Source organism: Phragmites australis, chromosome 5 (assembly GCF_958298935.1).
Source record: "Phragmites australis chromosome 5, lpPhrAust1.1, whole genome shotgun sequence".
NCBI classification, from domain to species: domain Eukaryota; kingdom Viridiplantae; phylum Streptophyta; class Magnoliopsida; order Poales; family Poaceae; genus Phragmites; species Phragmites australis.
This window is the reverse complement of record NC_084925.1, coordinates 1,365,221-1,386,791: the sequence shown is the minus strand read 5'-3', so window position 1 is coordinate 1,386,791 and position 21,571 is coordinate 1,365,221. Positions and strand designations below refer to the sequence as shown.

The following is a 21,571-nucleotide window of genomic DNA, read 5'->3' as shown; positions in this document are numbered from 1 at the left end:
TCACCTCTCTCTTCCACTGTAGGATGTGTTTGGTCCCTTATTCCGGCATTCCGGCCCCGTGGATGTATAAAATCTCGAAAATAAACTCTATTTAGTTTTTTATATTTACTGTTGTAGCATGATCTAACGAAAACTTTACTCGGCAGTCTAGCTCAAAAGATACAGATTTTATCAACGTGTCCACTTATTTATGTCATAAAATCATATCTATACGAGTAACTAATCATAATCTTAACTCTTATATCCACTTATACGACCTCATATTCAATCAACCAAATAGAAACTCAGCTCAATCTATTTAACCAGATATAATTAATTAAATAATCTTCTCTTCAATAAGTATATCTTCGCTAATATTATTTCCCCTCCGGATATTTATAGGATACATATAGACACTATTTATTTTTACTTATCAGTAATTTCTGCTTCTTAGAAAAGCTGATAAGCTGAAACAAATATCAAACTTATTGCTAGCACTTATGACTTTTCTCATAAACTAACTTTTGCTAAAATAAATTAAAAGCTAATAAGCATATTGAAATCAGCTTTTAAAAAAACTAATGTGCTGAGAACTAAAAATCAAACCCATAAATTAACCCTTTTTTTCTCAAAAATCATAAACAACTTCTTTTAAAAAAAACTCTATAAAATTCAGCTGTGAATAGCTAGGAAAACGGACACACCTATGTATTGGTCCCCACTCACAGCTACCTGGCTCCGACTCGTGTGCTGGCCCACCTTTTCCCACCTCACCCCACGCGCCACGGCGGCCACTCCCCCTCCCCCTCCCCAATCCCGATCCCTTGACCCCCACCACCGCAAGTCTTCGACCGCGCGCCGCCACGCCATGGCCTCCTCCAATGCCTCCGCCGCCGTCAAGGCCTCCGCCACCTTCGCTCACAAGGTCCGCCCTCCTCCTCGCGTCTTCTTCCGCCTTCGCTTCCACCCCCACTCTCGTCTCGTTACTCACCCTCTTCGTCGCTCCCCCTGTCACAGAAGGAGCTCGCCGCGGCACCGCTGGCGCTGACGCAGCACCGGGCGGGATCGAGACGCCGGAGCAAACCTTGCCGCGTACGCGCCATCGCCTCGCCCGCGCGCGCGCCCCGCGCCCCGGCGTCCACCGGTTCGGTACGGCTGCCGAATCCCGAACTCGAGCGCCCGCAAACTGTTGCTGTCGGTGTTGCTGTACAGATGAATCACTTGCGACTTTTTCAGGTGAAGAGCGCGATGACGATGACGGAGAAGATCCTGTCGCGGGCGTCGGAGCGCGCGGGCCTGGAGCCCGGGGATAACGTGTGGGTGGACGTCGACGTGCTCATGACGCACGACGTATGCGGTCCGGGCACCATCGGCATCTTCAAGAAGGAGTTTGGGGAGGACGCCAAGGTCTGGAACCGCGAGAAGGTCGTCATCATCCCGGACCACTACATCTTCACAAGTGATGAGCGGGCGAATCGGAATGTCGATATTCTCAGGGATTTCTGTATGGAGCAGAAGATCAAGTACTTCTACGATATCAAAGACCTAAGCGACTTCAGAGTATGTTTACCCATTTGCTTGTTGGTTCGGTTCAGTCAATTGATACCCTAGCCTGTCTGCCTCATATCAAATCTATATTACTTCAAAGAAAAGAGGATTTTTTTAAACAAATTATAGTTTTTATTTTTTATTTTTGCAGGCAAATCCAGACTACAAAGGTGTTTGCCACATTGCTCTTGCTCAAGAAGGTCATTGCCGACCAGGCGAGGTACTTTACTGACTGCACTAAATGCAGGAAACTAATTGTTTTTTCATACAACATTGAACAGCTCCAATTATTGTCTAGGTTCTCCTCGGTACAGATTCTCATACATGCAATGCTGGAGCATTTGGTCAGTTTGCAACTGGAATTGGGAACACTGATGCAGGCTTTGTGATGGGCACTGGAAAGGCTCTTCTTAAGGTGTGCAAAAGTTTTTCACTTCCAGAGAGAATTTGAAAATCAGTTGTACAAAAAAATAATAATACAAAGACGAGTTTTGTTCAAATATATGTGAATTGAACTGTGAGTTCTATACTTTAGTGATGTGTTGGGAGTTCTAGATATTTTCTGTTCTTGATAAGGAGACTTTAGCAACCGGCAAGCTTTGTCCAAATATGAACAAAAAAGTTATGTTCTTTACATTGACCATCCGAATTACATTCCATCCAAACACTATTACAATAGCCACATTGAATGTAGCATCTGATAGCAATATTCATACTTAAGTTATGCTGTTTGTTTTTCATTTGTTACATTCTATGTGTTTTTCATATTTTGTTGAAATATTATTAACGTGAGAAATAACGGTCTACGGGCATTCTATTGCTTTGTTATAATGTGTGGAGACAGTTCTGTCACTTCCAGAAAAGAACACAGTGTTTTGAGTTGTTAAACTTATTTTCAGGTGCCACCGACTATCCGGTTTGTATTAGACGGAGAAATGCCACCTTATTTACTTGCGAAGGATCTGATTTTGCATGTAAGGCTATAAAATTTGTTTTTTTTCCTTCTCAGGATTTACTCGTTGTAATAGAGACATCTTATCCTTGGTATTTGTTATTTACAGATTATTGGCGAGATATCTGTCTCTGGTGCAACATACAAATCGATGGAGTTTATTGGATCAACTGTAGAAAGACTAAGCGTGAGTTCCCTGCCCAAGATTAGCTTAGTTAACTGCCATCCTGCATAATACTGAACTTAGCTTTTGCACACACTTGCTAGATGGAAGAGCGAATGACTCTGTGCAACATGGTTATTGAAGCTGGTGGAAAGAACGGTGTTGTGCCTGCTGATGAAACTACATTTAAGTACCTTGAGGTACAGAACTAGCCTCTGAATTGCTACAAGTACAGCTGAGGCAATATGATTTTCTTCATAGTATTTCAACATCTTTGAGATAATGAATGAGCAGATCAATTGCGAAAAAGTAGCTTCCTTTTTTTACTTTTTACTTCATGATAGGTCTGAGTCATTGCTGACATACTGGTACACTACAGGGTAAGACATCAGTTAATTATGAACCTGTCTACAGTGATCCCCAGGCCAGGTGATCAAAACCCTTCCTCTTCTGATCCTTTTGGATCTTGTCATACATCAATCTGTGTAATTCAGTTTTAAAGATATTCATCTTACAGATCATGACGCACCTTGACTCCTTGTTAGTTGACTTCACAAATAGAAGGATGAATGGTTAATTCAGCTAGTCTATCACTGTGGTAGAAGTTTTTTCAGCATTTTCTGGACATGAGGGTTTGCTGTTGATTGTTGATACTATGTTAATAGAAACGTCTTGCTACTAGGGTAACAAGATGAGGGATTCTTTAAAGGGACACTGCACTGTGGCAGTGGGATATGTTTATAAACATTGCCACTTGCTGCGTTCAACCTTTTAAGGTGTAGACATAACATAGTAACAAAATTGATATGAATCACCTTTCAGAAAACCAAGCTTTGTGGTCCTTCTGCTTCAGTCATTTATACTGAAAATACTGTACCTAAATAAGCATATTGATTAGTTAGACTGAAAATAAGGATATCATAATACTATTTCCAGGGGTTTCGTAGAACAACTTTAGAAGTAATTTTATTTTTGTGTTGTTATCTTTAGCTGATCACTGTACTGTTGGGCCTGCTAGATATGGACAAAATTTGGCTTCTTCTAGGAACATCTCAATTGGTGATTGTCAGTCATTTGGGAAATCTAAGGCTGTCCTTTTGCATTTTATACCCTATTTGTCCTATATGGTATTGGTATGAACATTGGGGTATACATGCCTATGTAGAAGAAGTAGAACTATGGACCATGTTTTCTGATGTCTTATATTTTATAACTTTTAAAATATGATTATGCTATTCGTGTATACAAGAAATAGAATGTTTTGTATAGTGTTTTCATTCAGGACTTGTCAGCCTGTATCCTCTTTGTGATGGTCTGATCTCTGATGTGGCATATGCTCCAGCTGTTGATTTCATTTGCTTATTTTATTTGATTCGTTTTTTTTTTCAGATTTTTTGGTGATTACCGGTTTGATGTATCCAAACTGGAGCCAGTAGTTGCCAAGGTTTGTCATTTAGAATCTTTTGTAATCTCTTCTTCTTTTTTTCTGATTTTTTTTTCAATAAAAAGGCATGCTGTAATCTTCATGGACTTGCAGCCACATTCACCTGACAACCGCGCTCTAGCAAGAGAATGCAGAGATGTAAAGATTGACCGTGTCTATATTGGTTCTTGCACTGGTGGTAAGACTGAGGACTTCTTTGCTGCTGCAAAGGTGCTCTTAGCTTCGGTAAGAAGCTTGAGCCCTATAATGGCGACATACTCTTGATCATTCTATTTATTTATGTATGATGGACTGTTGGTTGGTACAATGGTATCCGTTGTGTATTTTTAAACTTGTAGCATATGATGATGCCTATAGTTATGTACTCATACGTCATATCTGCTTTCTCATTTTCATTTATTGCCTCAGCATATTATGAGGTCAGCATATCAGTGATTAATATAGAAAGTGTTTCAGATTATGTGTAACTATGCCTGGTGATGGGGTATATATTCTTTGCATGGTCTGTTGATGGATTGCCTAGTATCAAAAGTGGTTCATTAGGTTGGAATGCACTGCAAGGTGCATTCGATTTAGTTTTAGGATTAATTGTTCATGGACAATTAAAATTAATTCAGAGGGAAAACTAGTGGTTTCACTAAAATGAGGATTGTCGGCACATTTAGAATATGAAGAACTTGCGCCAAAAGGGGGACAATGTTTGGTATGGTTAAGCTTTGACTTGTGAGCGAGATTGTGACTTGAGATCAAAGAGGTTTAGGTAGGTTCTTGGGTCATCCTTATGGTTTATGCACCATCTTAAAAGACTTCGTCTTGGATTACTCTTATTGGGCTGAATGACTCAAATCACTCAAATTGACACCATTGCTAATTATTGAAGCATCTTGAACCATTAGATTTCTTTAATTGTTTTCTTTGCAACTTAAACCTAAATACACTCGTGTGGCATGGCACAGTTAATATTTGAGTCATTCTGTTCCATGATGACTTGACTTAATACTAACTTTTATCTTAATCCAGGGCAAGAAGGTTAAAGTTCCCACTTTTCTTGTCCCTGCGACACAAAAGGTGGTATTTGCAGTAACAAATATACTGAAATAATCATATTTTGGACTTGTAGTTCAGATTTACTGAAGAATGTGCCATCTCTGTAGGTGTGGATGGACATATATAGCCTCCCTGTACCAGGATCTGGTGGCAAAACTTGCTCCCAGATATTTGAGGAGGCTGGTTGTGACACACCAGCTAGTCCTAATTGTGGCGCTTGTTTGGGTGGCCCTCGTGATACATATGCACGCATGAATGAACCTACTGTAAGTATCTATCTTATGAAAATTTTAATTACTTCTGTAAAATAGGCATGCTACTTGATATAAATATAGAGAGAAAGAATGCTGGTTTTAAGGACGAGTGATTGCCCTTCTCCGACCCTTACTGCCCAACTATATGAATCGATATTATTCCAATTTCTTCCTTTATATGGTTATATCATTGTATGTTTGCCCGAAGTAATAAGGTATCTCAATTCTCGAAAGATAAAATGTGCTATCTTGAACCCAAACAAATGTATGCGGTTTAAAAAACGGACAAAACTTGAACTGCCTTATTTTCACATTGTTTACTGGCTAGGTTCCATGTCACTTAGGCTGACTTCAGGCACACAATTGCTAGTCCAATCTCCAGTATTTGCTAGGTTGCTTTTCTAACTGTTCTTACTGACTCGGTGTGGCTGTAGTCGCTCAACAAAAATGGCCCCTTTGTAGATTTGAGTTTCTGTGCTTAAAACAATACACAGTGGATTTGAGTTCCTCCAGTTAGGGATGGATTTGTTTGCAAGAGAACACGTTAGTACCTGATATATGTCGATGACAGTTGGAACTTGAACTTCAAATGCTGTAAAACGATTGAAATTCTGTATAAAGGCAAACATCAAGTGTTCTGCAATTCTATTTTGTTAACAGGGGTGTTTTGATGATTTCAACCATGTATCTGGATGCAGGTCTGCGTATCCACCACGAACAGGAATTTCCCTGGCAGAATGGGGCACAAGGAAGGGCAGATCTACCTGGCGTCTCCCTACACCGCTGCCGCCTCCGCCCTGACGGGATACGTCACAGACCCCAGGGACTTCCTGATGTAATGACCTTGAAGGAACATAGTGTGTTATCGAGAGTCGTTGCTTAGCAGCTCATTCTGCTCTCGTGTTTTTGTGTTGAACTGCGGTTTAGATGTTGTCTTCCACTGAGAAATAAGGTATTTTCCCCTATAGAAACTGCATATTGGGATGTCCAGGTGTATGGTTTTGATGATGAGTCTCAATACCAGAGCGTACTATCACGAATAAAAATGACTGTTACACAAGGAAAATGCATTCTTCTATATATCACTAACAGTTTCTATACAGAAAAATCTCAGCGTATGGGTAAATCCTATGTCTTGCCATCGGAGCTTGGTAGCAGTAGCTCCCTAGTTTTACAGTTTCTTATCGAAAGAAAATAAGAGTATCCAGTTTAGGTGTCCATTATGGTCGGTGAGGGGTGAAAACTAGGAAAATTCCTTAAGCCACTTTTATTTTCATATTTTTTTTTCTCGAAATCGGAATAAAAAACGATAATATCGGAGTCGGATGTGAAGCCAGAACTATTGGAAATATCAAAAGCGGAGTCATGGGAGCACATGCATTGCCTGAAATATAAAAAACGGTGTCATGGGAGCACAGACATTGCCTATATTGATCGAAAACAAATAACTCAGATCGGAAACACGGCCCACATAACCACGACTTCAAACGTTCTTCAAGTATGACAAATGAATCCATGTATGGTTTGGACTTCTCAGGTGTTCACCCAACCGAAAACACACACGGCAATCCATGGTGTTATTGCAAAAACTTTGAGTTAGTAGATAATAAGTTTGATACTTTTGAGTTGTATGCATCAAGATTCAATTGTATATGTCAGTTTAGACCTAAACTTTCTTCATCTATAATCTCCTAATTGATAGCATATTGAAATAAATACCAAATAAAAGTTTTAAATATGTTTCTAAGCTATCCAATGCTTGGCCTATCTTCTATCCCCCGTATAATAATTAATGGTTTATACGGACTCAACACAGGTTTTTTTAAATGACATTTTTTTATAGTCACATGCTATTTTTTTAGTGCCGAAGGAATATATATTAGGGGCTGGGGTTTGTGAGTTCCGTACGTGGCCATCCACCAGCCCAGAGCCCTCCATCCATTCTTGCGGCCCCGTGAGAGTGAGGATAGGATATGATAAGACTTGAGGATTTTTTATTTATATATTTTTAAATTTTAAAAATTACAGAAATGGGCATCTATTTCGAAATTTTGCAACGTTAGGTCATTTTTGCCTGTTCAATGGCGAAAAGTAAAAATTATCTAATTAATGAGCGATATGTTGACGTGAAAATCAATATGTAAATTAAGAAGGGAACAACAAAGATATTCTCATCCATTAAATAAGAGAGAAATACTTCTCTTCTACCATTGCCGTGTGCTAGACGGGAGATATTTTGAGCTTATCTCTCGTCTAGCAGAGGAAAGGTTGTACGTGCCCCCACTAGGGGCACAGGTCACGGCCGATCATTATCTCTTGCCCAACGGGTGATCTTTTGATGTTATTTCTTGTCCAATGAATGATAAGCTGTTGGTCTAGATGGTAGCTAAGTAGGCTACAGTGGCATGGCACCATGACTTTTTCTCGCTTTATGATTGGATGAGGAAATAAATTGTCCACTTAGAGGATAATTTTTATATATATGGCTTGTTTAGTGTGCAATTTTTGTTGACTAATTACCAATATATAATAATAATCCATCTGATTGTAAAGGTGAGTCGTTTTAGGATGAATATTTCAATCATGAAGAATAGCATGTAGATTTTGCACATAAAATAGATAAAAAGTACATTCATCATTAAAAACATTTTCATGATATATCAATTCAGTGTATTTAAATATACGAGTGGTGTATCCGTGCCACCTAGCACCCGGACGGATTAAGCCACCGCCAATACTCGGTTCCCTGTGTTTAAATCCTAGCTCCATTCTTGATCAGGGGCGAAGTTAAAGCTCTAAAAACCTGAGTGCACATTTTAACATATGTAGGTCTAGATGTTACACATGTTTAGTATTATGTGGTGCAGAGAAGATAAAATGGAATTGCTAATAACTATTTTTTTCCTTGATACCAGTACACTCGGCTACACTACTTTAGCTTCGCCCTGCTCCTGATCACACGACATCCATATATGACGCAAGCATGCAAGTAGCTCTCTAGGTACAATAGATATGTCGAATGCATGAAGATGAATACCAGACTCTTCGTATTAGTCGGTTGACGCTAGCCTTACTAGATATATATAGGCATAAAATAACGTAGAGCCAACGAGGCAGGGCAGACAAGCTGACGCGACCGGGGTCTGGACCGTGAGCTTGGGGTCAGCTTGTGCCCGCCACGTAGTGAACCATGGACTGATCGGCGTACGTACGTAGGGGTGGAAATGGATGGCAGGAAATCCGAATTATCCGATTTCGTATCCGTTAAAATGCGAATATGGATATCCGTATTCGTATTCGTTTCTGAAATGGATACTAAAATGGATATATCCGAATTCGTTTTCGAGATTCGGATTCAAATGTGGATATCCGAATTCGAGATATATCCGATTCGTATCCGTATCCGCCAACCAGGGAACTAAATTTTGCTAAAGTTTTAGAAATTTCAGATATGAACGAAATTCCAACCCAATCAAATTGGAACAATTTCAGTCAAATTTCATCAAATTTTAGTTAAATTTGATCAAAAATTTAAATTTTCAACATGAATTTTGAACAAAATTTGTAAAATTCCGGCCCAATCAAAGTAGAACAAATTTCATTCGAATTTTATCAAATTTCAGTCAAATTTTTTCAAAAATTTAAATTTCCAACCTGAATTTCGAAGATCGAGTAGATATCCGAATGCGGATTCGTATTCGAACTATCCGATTCGTATTCGTATTCGAAGATATCCGGATCCGTATTCATATTCGGATTAAAATGTGGTAAATCGTACTATCCGAATTCGATTCCATGCGTATCCGATCCGTTTCCATCCCTATACGTACGTACCGGACATTTCAGAGTACGTGCATCGTCAACCTAGCTTCCGTTTGGTCTTATTATTTCTTGCATGGTGGTGGTTTAGGAAGCAGACTGAGTGTGTGTTATTTCATCCTTTCTTTTTCTTAAACCCTCTCTGCATGCATATATGCTCATTGGCATACATCTTAGTCAATTCGGTGACGTGTACTCTGATGCGATTTCGTACAAAGTGAAAAAAAGGAGCAGCAAAATAGCATATATGATGAATCATCTGACGCACCATGATTATGGCAAAACCGGAGTCAGAGAAAAAGACACATGAAAGTTCGACACACACGTATATGCATACGTATATATATAGTTTCTGTCTCGGCATGTAATTTAAATCACTGGGTATTGTGCTATTTTTTTTAATCTGTGAACAAGAAAAACAATTGAGTAATTGACTATGTAGAGGTGACGACATCGTTAATCCCAGCCAGGGCGATTGACACGATAAGCTGCTGGTGCTATTTAAGCTCTGTTTGGATTAGCTGTTGCTTTAGAGTTTCTGATTAGTCGAGAAAATAGATGTGGTAGTTGAATTTTAATTCTTGATTTTTATAATAAATTTTGAGCTTCTCAGCACATTAAAAATCAGAAAAGCTCATCTTAGCCTTATAGCGAAAATGACCTTATTAGGCTATGATTGTGATTTTAATGATTAATGACAATATAATCATTGTAACTTACATATTTGTCAAAAATATATATTAGTAGGTCTTATATATGTAATACATCAAAAAGTCATCACAACCAGAATAAAGTTTGATTGAATTGGAGAAGTCCCAGGAGAATTGACCTCACCCGAATGTCCGATACAGAGGAGTTTGCACTCACCAGATTGTGCACATAGGCTGATAGCCTCACTGGATAGGCCGATGAATATGACGTAAACTCACTGAAGTATTTTTTTTTTCTAGAGACAAAGTGAAGGCTGACGATTTCACCAGAAGTTCTGGTGCTCTGTGTGTTAAATTCACCGGAGTATTTCTGATAAAGCGGGAGAAGGCTGAGAACCTCACCGGATAGTCAGTGATCTACACAGGATAACACCGAGGCATTTCTTGCAGAGAAGAATGCAAATGCAGAAGACTGAAGATCAACCAACCGGATGGTCTGATGTTTAGTTTGTGCACACCGGAGTATGGCACCGGAGCATTTCTTGCAAAAGCGACTGCAAGTGCAAAAGAATGAAGATCAACTGATCGGATAGTCCGGTGATCACAAAGATAGTTACACCGGAGCATTTTCAGGGAAAAGAAGAGAAGATTTAACTCACCAGATAGTCCGATATGAATGGAATGAACACCGGATGAATGCATCAGAGCGTTTTATACAGAGAGACTACAAAGGCTCGGATGGATCAAGATAACTCACCAAAAGATCTGGTGATGAATTTGAAGGCACACCGGAGTATCCGGTGTTTACAAAGACATTGAGTGGAGTTCCAACGGTTAGTTTCAGAGTTTATACTCACCGGATGATCATGTGTTAGTACTATTGTTCTCACCGGATCATCCGGTGTTACAGCTTTTCTGAGCCGTTGGGAAAACGGTTAGTTGGCGAGTTTGAGGCTATAAATACCCTTTCACTTAGTCATTTGATGGTGTGGCGTGCTGCTGGAGTCTAAAAGAAGCTCATATACACTTAAGAAGATATCCAAACCACCAAATTACTTAAAGTGATTATCCAAGATGATTAAACACAAGATTAAAGAGTGTTTAGTACTTATAGGCTTAATGTGAGTTGTAGCTAGGTGCTACAGCTTGAAGAAAGGGTCAAAGAATGATCCTAGCGTGTACTGAGAGGTATGTCAGTAACTTAGAGTCTTGGTGACTCACTGGCATCTTAGGTCTTGGTGGCTCAAGCTCGTTGACCCTTTGACTTGGTGTGAAGCGACGGTAAGACACGTACATGGGGACGCGGAGACCCTTGTCTTGGTGGCTCAAGCTTCGAAGTTATCACGACAGCAAATGACCGGAAGAGAGGCTAGTGATGAGACATTGTCTTGGTGGCTTAGTGGCTCATGATGTTTGAGACCTTGTCTTGGTGATTTGGTAGCTCAAGAGTCATGATCAAAAGAGTCATGCTGACCGTGAGCATATCTTTTGTAGAGTTCTAACATGGACTAAGGGTGATATTAATAACATCGAAACAATTGGATAAAAATCATTTATACCAAGTTTGTCTCTGTAGCTTATTTACGTTTCTATATTTACATACTCGTAATTTATCTTGCTAAAGTATGTTGTAATCCTCTTGAGCGTTATAGTAGACACACTAGATAAACATAGAGTATATTTAGATAAAAATTGAGATATGTTTATCTTATGAAGTTTTTGAAGCCAATTTAGTTTAAATTTCTAAGTGTTCTAATTCACCACTCTTATGACATCATCGTTCCTCACAAGTCTTGCTCTCAGCTTCTAATTCATTTTAGCCATTGCCACTTTCTCAGCTAACCAAAAATTATTGGATATCGAGACAAATACACCATCCTCTTAAATAACTTGTCAGAAAAAAAAACCTATCAAAGAGAACCAGTTAACTATGCAGAAAATGCATGCATCAATAATATATCATAACGGTGACGGAATCGGCGCCCTCTCAAGCCCTGCTACTGTAGCAGTGGGCGTATATATATATATACGTATATATACATGTATAGGTATACATATGTATATATACGTATAGGTATATATGTATATGTATACATATATATATATATACGTATATATATGTGATTTTTTTGAGAAATTCTAGAAAAATGTTCGAAATAAATATTAGTTACATTAATAAATCGGCTAAAAAAAATCTAAAATGCAAAGAAAAATATCTAAAACTCAAAAAAATATGAAACAAAATTTTTTAAGTTAGTATTACTTTCACTTACATGTTAAAACCATGTGCATGCATAAAAGTACTATTGTTTTCTCTATAATTAATTTAATGTGTTTAACATTAATAATTTCGTAAATAAATATTGAAATATATAAAATTTGTGAACTTAATTTTTTAATCTTCTTTTATCGTGCTCTACACAACAAAATAAAAACGGACGCGACGTAACCACGCCAATCAGACTAGTTGTTATCATCGACACCAGGCAAGCTACGAATGTAGGCAAGCGCGCGCGTCTATGTAGACAACGTATCAGCGCCATATAGAACCAGCTACTCTACCTACGACGTCGCTCTTTCGTCTTCTGTGCAGGTTGGCACATATTTCTCTCGTTACTTTCTTACAGTTCCCTTTGTAAAAAACAATTTTGATGGAACTATTGCTTGCTCGATCGGTTGGTAGATAGTGCTGTGAAGCACTATGTCCGCCTAGGCTCAAACCTATCTAGCTGTCGATCTCAATATCAAGTTTATGTCAGAGCTCTTGGCATTATTATATATGTCAGAGTTCAAACCTAGCTAGCTGTCGATCGGTTGGTAGATAGAGCTGGTTGAGACAGCATTCTAAATGCTTGTGACCAAATTGCTACTATAGTATATATTACTAGAGGCAGCGAGAGCGATGCCCTCGACAAGGATGATGATGTCGAGCCCCAGCCAGGCGAGGAGGAAGTCGTTCTGGTTGGCCTGCCGCTGCCGCAAGGAATAGGATACCATCAAAGCGAAACTTAATTTGGTACCATGAAACCGAAAGGAATTGATTTAACGTGGTCGATTGTATTGCTTAAGTCTCAAGGGTTGTTTTTATAAGTACATGATTGGGTCCATATGTCATACTCACACCGATGAAATTTTTCAATTTTCGTGATTTTTACAAAAGTACCTAACAAATTACTCTAAGATCAAAATAAAACTAATTATATTTCATCATAACAGCCGATTTCTTACGGATCTTTACCGTATACTCTAACAAGTGACTCCTCTCAAAGAAAGGTAAGCTATATATTCTTCTATATAAAAATGTATCCTTAAAAAACATAAAAATAAACTGTGAATTTATTATATATAAAAACTAGTGAATTATGTACTTCTATAAAAATAGTAAATTATGTACTTTAGCTTTATGTCCGATACTTTATCAATCATAAGCAAATAACAAACGAAACTCAATGTTTGTTGTTTTTTTTTTCAAAATAATGATTGCAGTGGCTTCATTTCACTTCACTATTACCCCCTTTGGTCAAAAATATATAACATTTTTATCTTTTTACCGTCTTCAACGTGCAACTTTGATCACTACTTTTTATTAGAATATAATTATAATATCTAATAAAAATATAATATTATGAAAGTATTTTTCAAGATAAAATTTACACGTATAACTTTATGTTTCCAAACTAAATATTTTGGAAGCTATTGACCCTCAAAGGTTTAAAAATTTGACCAAATTTTGATCAAAGCGTTAAATATTTATGACCGGAGGGAGTACTATCTTTTTGCTTGTTCGTGAAATAATATGCATGGAAGTGTACAAATAAATTTCCTTGGCTCACACGTAGATTGTGGGAATGGTGAAAATCATTATAAAGTAATACTCTCTCCAATTAAAATACTTGATATTTTTGACATGACACTGTCACCAATTTATATATTTGACCACTCTTTATATTAGAATTTGTAGAATCCGAAAAAGTTATGAGATTATGAAAGTATTTTTAAAGAGAAATCTATACATATAATTTTCATGTTTTCAAACTAAATATCTTAAAAGTTATTAGTAATCAAAGTTTTACAAATTTAATTGGATCTTGTCCAAAATGTAAAATATTTATGATGGGGGAATAGATGTTTTTATAAATGAAGTAATAAGGGTTTGAATTATATCTTAGTTAGATTATGGAGTATCAATCATGCTTGCAAATTTAAAGCAGGTGATTTGTAAGTACATATGGTTGTACTTCCTATCCATTAGATATTAAAATTATTTGCTCTTTGTGTGTAACATTAAAGTGGAATTTTCTTTTAGCGACAGACGACATACCCGTTAATGGCAAGGTGTTGATTTTGTCAATCTCAAAACTTTGCATATGTAATCTTTAGTAGGCATCGTGTGAATGCATGTACTGGATCAAAACTCGCACACATTAATTTCGCTAACATAAGATGCATAACACTAGCACAAATCATATAAGCATGTTTGACAGAGCTCTAGTTTCAATTTTTTTTTGAAGTTGGTGATATCTAGCTTTAGAATTTTTTGGAGCTGGAGTTATAGGTAAATTGATGGTATTTAGTTAAGTCATATTATTCTTATTTTAGACTAAAAATAAATATTTAAATCATATATTTTTATCCTATAAACTCTAAATCCTACATGAATTCCAAGAAATATCATGATCTTCACACATTAATCCAAGTTTGAGACTGATACCATGTTCTTCTTTGCAAATCTTTGTAACAATAAAGAGCACGATAAACCAATTTCAGGACAAAAGAGGCCCTAGTCTAGCTCTTTTATTTATCATCTGAAGGATATGCATGCCAAAATATGTGGCGAACGGAGAGAAATATGATGATCTTCTTTGTCAATCTTTGTACAGTAACAATGAAGAGAATCATATGCATATAAAAATTAGCGTGGAGAATCATATGCATATAAAAATCAATGTGGATAACCATATGCATATAAAATAAAGAGAATGTTGCTAGTAGCGCCGTCGCTGCTGTGCTCTCAGCTCCAAGTAGAGCCGTGGAACGCTGGAAGCCACGTCCTGGCCCAAATCCACGCGCAGCTCCGTTCTAGCCAGCATGCGGCTCCATTCAGCAGCGGCAGCGGCAGCGGCAGCAGAGAAGCAGCCATTGCGCATGCTATGATCATTCACAAGCGGCATGCCAAAATCCTGGACCAGTTCGCTGATTTCCCTGATTCCCTCCCCGGCCTTCCGCTGCACAGCACAGCCAATCGACCAGCCATTGTTCCATTGTACTTCAAATAAGCGATTCAAATACGCACTAAAAATTCTGCAAAAAAAAAGAAAGCTAGAGACATGTATTTCAGTGACAGATAGTCACATTAAAATCTACATTAGAGACCTGCGACAGTTACATTACAGTGCTGAACTGATAATGATAAAAAACCGGTAAGGGATCAGCCAGAGGGAAGGAAATTCTATAATACCCAGTCTCATAGAAAGATCTATTATTGTGTATACCATATGTTTTCTATTTTTTTCAGCTGCACGTACCGACCGTTAAATTGAGAAAGAACATATGAATCAGAATCTCGTAAATTTTTTTTATAAAACGTCTCATATAATTCCACAAGACCCACCAAGCAATAGGGGCAGCCGTTCGGGAGTCGACGTGGCGGTCTGCGGATGGGTCGAGAGGTGATTTGGGCCCCCGCCAGAATCGACAGCAGCCTCACCCCCCGGATCCCCTTATCACTTGGGGCCGAGGCCTTCGCGTGTCTGCACCCGGTCCATAGGCCTCGCATCGCATGGCTCCATTTGCTTTGGACTCGAGAGTTCATGGGTGATTAGTCACTTTCTCGTGTATATGCCTACAAAGGGGGTTCACCAATTGTTGTCCTAGTCCACCAGTTAACCAAATAACAATGATAGTCTACCATTTTGTATTAAAATGCAAGGAGCTTTGTATATTCTTTTTGTTAAATCCGTGTGGAGTTTCTTTGCTACAGGCTCTAATCAATCATGTAAGCTAATAAGAATACACATGCTTCGTTTTTATTAATTATAAAGTACACAGACTGGGTGGTTAGGCAAGCCTAGAGTATGTATATTCCTTTAGCTCTATGCATGTTTAGATCGATGCCTTTAGACGACCTTTCGTACCTGCTTTAAGGAACAGCATGAGAACATGAAAGTCCTAACACCAACCAATAACTAATCAAGTGATGTGATAAGCATGGCATCAACGCTATCAAACCTAAGTATATAAGAACATCTAAGGAGCCACCAACATCTTTACAAAAATGTCATCATTCCTTAGGTTTATTCGGCAAAGCTCTCAAATTAGTTTTTAAAGTGAAATTAGCGGGAGTTCTACCAAATGACAATTTGCAGTTTTTAGCTCTTATAGTGATTATGCAAAAGTGATTTTTTAAAATGAATTAGATTTTAGGAGCTAAAAAGCAGACCGGTTCATTTTTCTCATAGTATCATTTTCTTTATAGAATTTACCTTAGAAAATTACTTTTAATCATATAATTACTTTCTCAGATAAGCACTTCCTTTGGAGATTTTAGATGAGGAAGCTACACATGCCTCTACGATTGCTTACCCAACTCCTTGCTTTGTTACCACATGACCTCACTCTTCTAAAAAAACATATAGGTTATATTTGGAAGAGCTTTAGCTCAAAGAATTTTTGAAGCTAGATATTTCTAACTTCAAAAATTTATAGAGTTGAAGTTGTGAGTATACCAAAGATACTAGGCGGATTGACGTGCTTACACCACGCACTTTTTTTCACAGAACATAACAAAAGAAACCAATTTATGATATCTCAATATTTACTTATGAATTTATTAATATTTAACATATTTACTTAATTATAGGGAAAACAGTAGTACTTTCATGCATGCACATAATTTTAGCATGTAGACAACAGTAATACGTAACTAACAAATTTGTTTCATATTTTTTGAGTTTTATATATTTTTCTTTGTATTTTAGATTATTTCAGTCGATTTATCAATAATCCTAATATTCCTGTTGATATTTTTTTGAAATTTCTCAAAAATAAAATTATATTATATGTGTAAATATATGTATATGTATACACATATAGACATACATACATACATATATGTATACGTATATGTGTATATACATGTATATATACGTATATGTATATATATGTGTATCTGTATATCTATACATACACATATGTGGAGTCCACCGCTGCATTAGCTACAGTGCCAGAACCCATGAGAACCCTCCAAATCTTGGAGCGATAATATATGTTATAGATTTAGATGAATCATCTTATTTCTATTTTAAATTAAAAATAGTAACTGAACTATTTTATTATAGCCTACAACCTCAAAATCAGATGTGAAATTAGAAGTTAGAAATAAATAAATAAATAAGTCCAAAAATATTTATAAATAAATAACAAAGGAGCGATAAAAGAGTGAGAGAGTCCATGCACAAGTGACCACATCCCTACTCGTGCACCACACCTTTCCCTTCCCCCACAAGAGAAAAAAAAATTCCCATAAAAATCGAGTCTTTAATCCTCTCCATAGGCCGCAAAGCCCATTCCTTCCTTCCTCTCTTCCTCCTCTCTCTCTCTCCCCAACACGCACCGCCGCGTCCGCCCCCTCTTCGCCGTCGCCCGGCCGGTCGGCTCCGATGGGGTACGTGCTGTCGGCGGTGGCGAGGGTGCTGGAGCAGCCGACGGCGTGGGGGGCGGCCTGGGAAATGGCCCTCCTCGCGGGGCCGCTCTGGGCGGCTGCCCTCATCGGGCTCCTGCTCGGCTGGGCCTGGCGCCCGCACTGGGCAGCCGGACTCGTCGCCACTGCCGAAGGCCGCCACCACGCCCCGGCGCCGGCGCCGTCCTTCGCCACGCTCGACTTCTGGAGGGCCCAGCTCCCCGCCCGCCTCCGCGCCCCGCTCGGCTACGCCGGCGCCGCCGGAACCGCCGTGCAGCAGCGGGAGGAGGAGGAGGCCGCCGTGCAAGGGTATGTAGCCTCGCTAGCTGTTCGTCAAATGCGTGAATGGTTCCTGGTGCTGGGTTGTGGTCAAAGTTGTCTTCCTTTAGTTGATTTGGCGTGTGAAAGGAGTTGCCTTTGACGGAATGGGGTGCTTGGCAGGTCGTCGGAGATGGCGAACGAGGAGCTGGCGGTGGGGAAGGATGACTTGGTCAACCTCTGGAGGCTGGTGGAGGGCAGGGACGGCGGCCCGGCCTGGATCAAGATGATGGAGAAGTCGTTGCCCACCATGACCTACCAGGCATGGAGGAGGGATGCTCAGGTGAACGACGTTTTATTAGATTTTCTTTTGCTAATTTGAAGTGGTGTGTGCTTATTTGCTTACTTAAATTCTTGTCAGTATAAATGATCGAATTTATTTGTATGATATCAGACTGGACCCCCGCAATATCAGAGTAGTTCTATCTTTGAAAACGCAACTCCGGAGGAAGTGAGGGACTTCTTTGGGGATGATGAGTTCCGGATATCCAACAAGTGGGATGATATGCTTATCTATCATAAGACCTTGGAAGAGTGTCAGACAACCGGGATGATGAAAGTGCATTGGGTCCGGAAGGTAAGAGGTTTGAGATAGTAATTTTGCTTTAAGTTGTCTCTGGTTTCATGCTTATCAGCTTATGCTTTGGTCTCTTGCTGTTGCAGTTCCCCTTCTTCTGCAGTGATAGGGAGTACATAATTGTTCGTCGGATATGGAAATTGCGGGGTGCATACTATTGTGTTACAAAGGTAAGTCAGACCTGGAATTACATTTTCCTTGATGATGCTTTCTTATTTTGGGTTTGAACCTGGGAAGCATTAGACTATCTCCAACAGATACTCAGAAAATTCATTCCCTATAACACTATTACAGCATCTTCTAATACTATTACAACATCATCTATTTTTTTTCCAACTCCAGCAGTTATTCTATTTCTAATCTTCCATTACTCCTCCATTCGGGCCTACAATCATCCTTTCTGAACAGTGATGAGGACAGAGAGAGAATAAACAAATTTTGAGTATGTGTTTCTCTCTCTGCAACACTGTAGCAGCGATGTAGCACTCGAAACCGTCTCCACTGGAGCGCGTTTGCAGGCCACGTGGAGTCCGTATCCGCACTGTACCACTGGATACGGACTCCGCTGGAGTTACCCTTACGAGTTGTGTTTCATCCTTAATGAAAAGATATACATATACACTTTCTTCGATGAATTTTGTTCTATAGCCTTTTGGCTTTGACTTATGCTACATACAAACTATAATGTTGGCATAATTTATGTTATTGTCCTTAAACCAACTCGCTTACGAGTAGGCATGGAGACACAGCTAGGTTAATTTATTGCTTTGCTGACTAGGCAACCACACTTTCCTGTACCACCTGATATTGAGGGATCACTTATGGGAAGTTCAGCGGTTCTTTCTCAAGTATCCTGATAGGATGTTACATTTATCTAATGATACTGACCTGAGGCCACTTGTCCATCGTTGGGGTACACTTACAAAGACAGATTTCAAACATCATTGAAGTTCCGATGTTAATGTTGAGTTGTTGACAGAGGGAAGTCTCTGATTCTTCCTTTTCATCATTATTCTTTCGAAAGCAAACCATAGAGAGAACCTCCACTGATAGGGATAACGGTCCATTACAATGTAAGGAGAGGTTAGGAACTAATCGCCTAATTGGTGTATCAATGTCAAGCTTAGAATTATGTCAAATTTGAGTCTGGGTTAATGGTTATAGTTTCTTACATCCTGTCTTTTCCAACTTCTCTGTTATCTCAATAAATAAGCCACAAGGACTTGTGTGTCCATAAATTAATGCCTACATCGTTGTCAACCCATGTTTTTAGTTCGGTCCGTGTCCATCATGAAACAAAAAAAAATCCTTTAGGTTTCTCTTTTTTTTTTGTGCTTTTAGAGAATCATGCACACTGTTAGACAGTACCCTTTTCCTATGCTTCTATGTTCATAACAACTCTTCTCTTTTCCGGTATTCCAGTTCTATTCTATCTTTTATTTTTCCCTTTTTTTTCTCTACAACTAGGTCCTCTTTATGTTGCATTTTAGAATCTTCTTTCTTATGCCTTTACTTAATTAATGGCATCCCATACTGTTTTTCTTCACTGACTGTATACACCTTTGCTACCTCATTTTCCTCCTTCCTAGCTTATCATTCTACAATCAGTTGATATGAACGATTTCAGTATTGCTTTCTTCATCAACTTATCGTTCTTCAGTTAGTTGATATGAACGATTTCACTATTATTTTCTTCAAATAGTCAATATGGGTGGTAGTTCTCTACTTCTCTCAGAGTGACTATAGTTGGTTCTTGTTTGAGCCTATCTATATGACTATATCCCTGAGAAAAGAAATTATTTAGGTCTAATGGAAGCTTAGTGTGTACCTGCATTGTTGTTTTGGGCATTTACCCTGCATACAGTGGTTCAATAGGTTGTTTCTAAGCCTAGATATTTATAAATGATCTTATTAGCGATCAGTATCTTGAGGCAAGTTCAACTTGCATGGATCAGATCACTAGAATGTGTATGTGATCACAGAGATTACCAGCTATTTATGTATTGGTAACATGATGCAGGGTATACCATGCTCATCCATCCCACGGCGTGACAAACCTCGAAGAGTTGATTTGTATTATTCAAGCTGGTGCATCCGTGCAGGTAACTTGCTTTCCATACATATCTCTTTTTTCAATTTGAGAAATAAGAAATATTGCCTATAGGAAAATGAGAACTGAATGCAATATAGAGCCTCTCCCTTTCTGTCTTTCTTCTTAGGCATTTGTAATACGCAAAATTTTCTTTGAAACAGTGGAATCAAAGAGAGGGAACAACGGTGGATTGACAGCTTGTGAGATTCTCCTGTTCCACCACGAAGACATGGGTATCCCGTATGAGATTGCAAAACTTGGGATTCGGCAGGGGATGTGGGGATGTGTAAAGCGAATTGAACCTGGACTTCGGGCCTATCAGAAAAGCAGGGCTGCTGGCGAGCCATTGTCTCAGAGTGCTTTGATGGCCCAAATGAACACTAAGGTTGGCGACAGATTTGTTCGATCATTGGAGTCCGACAGTGATGAATCAGAAATCGTTGAAGCAGAAGAGAAACCTGCGAGAAACCATGTGGCGAGGCTCCTTGTGCTTGGCGGGGCAGTGGCTCTGGCTTGTACTCTTGATCAAGGGCTCTTGACAAAGGCACTCATCTTTGGTGTTGCGAGGAAATTCGTGGGGCAGAGGAAGACATTGTAGCATCTGATCTGTCTCAGTGTCCTCCGCTTGGCCAATGTGCTTATTGGACTCAGCCTGATTCACCGTCTTGGAGCGAAGGAAAGAGGGCGATTCAATCGCTGGCTGGGGCAGATGCCATTGAGACTGAAGAGCCGATGAAGACCATTTCGATGTACAGATGCTGCCGGCTGTCGAATGATGAGAAAGAGAGGCAATAGAGTAAACATTGTAGCTTTACATTTGGAAAAGGAATGCCAACTATATATATAATTTTGTTCCATGTAATCTTCTATCTCAGACCAAACCAGAGGAATGCAGATCAAAAGAACAAAAAAATTTCCGTTATTCTGGAGAGCGTAGATGTTCCTGGTTAAGATGAAAGCGAATGGAATGTCGGTCAACCTATGTTCGTGTCAAGATATTAATGTCGAATTTGAATATTCTTGCGTCCAAATACAAATCCGTTGATATCG

The 21,571-nt window shown here is 39.0% G+C and overlaps 2 protein-coding genes across 2 annotated transcripts; both read left to right on the top strand.

The window, feature by feature from the left end:
• The first annotated feature begins 716 nt into the window (after positions 1–716).
• Positions 717–6,377, top strand: LOC133918270 (3-isopropylmalate dehydratase large subunit, chloroplastic-like). The gene is made up of 14 exons (XM_062362061.1): positions 717–904; positions 997–1,128; positions 1,216–1,539; positions 1,679–1,747; positions 1,826–1,942; positions 2,427–2,501; positions 2,589–2,666; positions 2,747–2,842; positions 3,022–3,071; positions 4,032–4,086; positions 4,180–4,311; positions 5,107–5,154; positions 5,241–5,399; positions 6,086–6,377. Exons 1-14 carry the CDS (start codon positions 848–850, stop codon positions 6,224–6,226), a joined length of 1,533 nt encoding a protein of 510 aa, XP_062218045.1. The 5' UTR covers positions 717–847; the 3' UTR covers positions 6,227–6,377.
• Positions 6,378–17,359: 10,982 nt separating this feature from the next.
• Positions 17,360–21,443, top strand: LOC133918268 (uncharacterized). Its single transcript, XM_062362059.1, has 6 exons — positions 17,360–17,843; positions 17,976–18,135; positions 18,247–18,429; positions 18,516–18,599; positions 20,450–20,531; positions 20,683–21,443. The coding sequence occupies exons 1-6, from the start codon at positions 17,515–17,517 to the stop codon at positions 21,117–21,119; spliced, it is 1,275 nt and encodes a 424-aa protein (XP_062218043.1). The 5' UTR covers positions 17,360–17,514; the 3' UTR covers positions 21,120–21,443.
• Positions 21,444–21,571: the final 128 nt, after the last annotated feature.

What these genes read in the sequence shown, in the direction of transcription:
- LOC133918268 (XM_062362059.1), top strand. Translation starts at nt 17,515, where the DNA reads ATGGGGTACGTGCTGTCGGCGGTGGCGAGGGTGCTGGAGCAGCCGACG. An exon ending in GAGGAGGCCGCCGTGCAAGG is followed by an intron (nt 17,844 to 17,975) that starts GTATGTAGCCTC and finishes GGTGCTTGGCAG; the next exon opens with GTCGTCGGAGATGGCGAACG. An exon ending in CATGGAGGAGGGATGCTCAG is followed by an intron (nt 18,136 to 18,246) that starts GTGAACGACGTT and finishes GTATGATATCAG; the next exon opens with ACTGGACCCCCGCAATATCA.
- LOC133918270 (XM_062362061.1), top strand. Translation starts at nt 848, where the DNA reads ATGGCCTCCTCCAATGCCTCCGCCGCCGTCAAGGCCTCCGCCACCTTC. An exon ending in CAACTGTAGAAAGACTAAGC is followed by an intron (nt 2,667 to 2,746) that starts GTGAGTTCCCTG and finishes CACACTTGCTAG; the next exon opens with ATGGAAGAGCGAATGACTCT. An exon ending in TGGAGCCAGTAGTTGCCAAG is followed by an intron (nt 4,087 to 4,179) that starts GTTTGTCATTTA and finishes ATGGACTTGCAG; the next exon opens with CCACATTCACCTGACAACCG.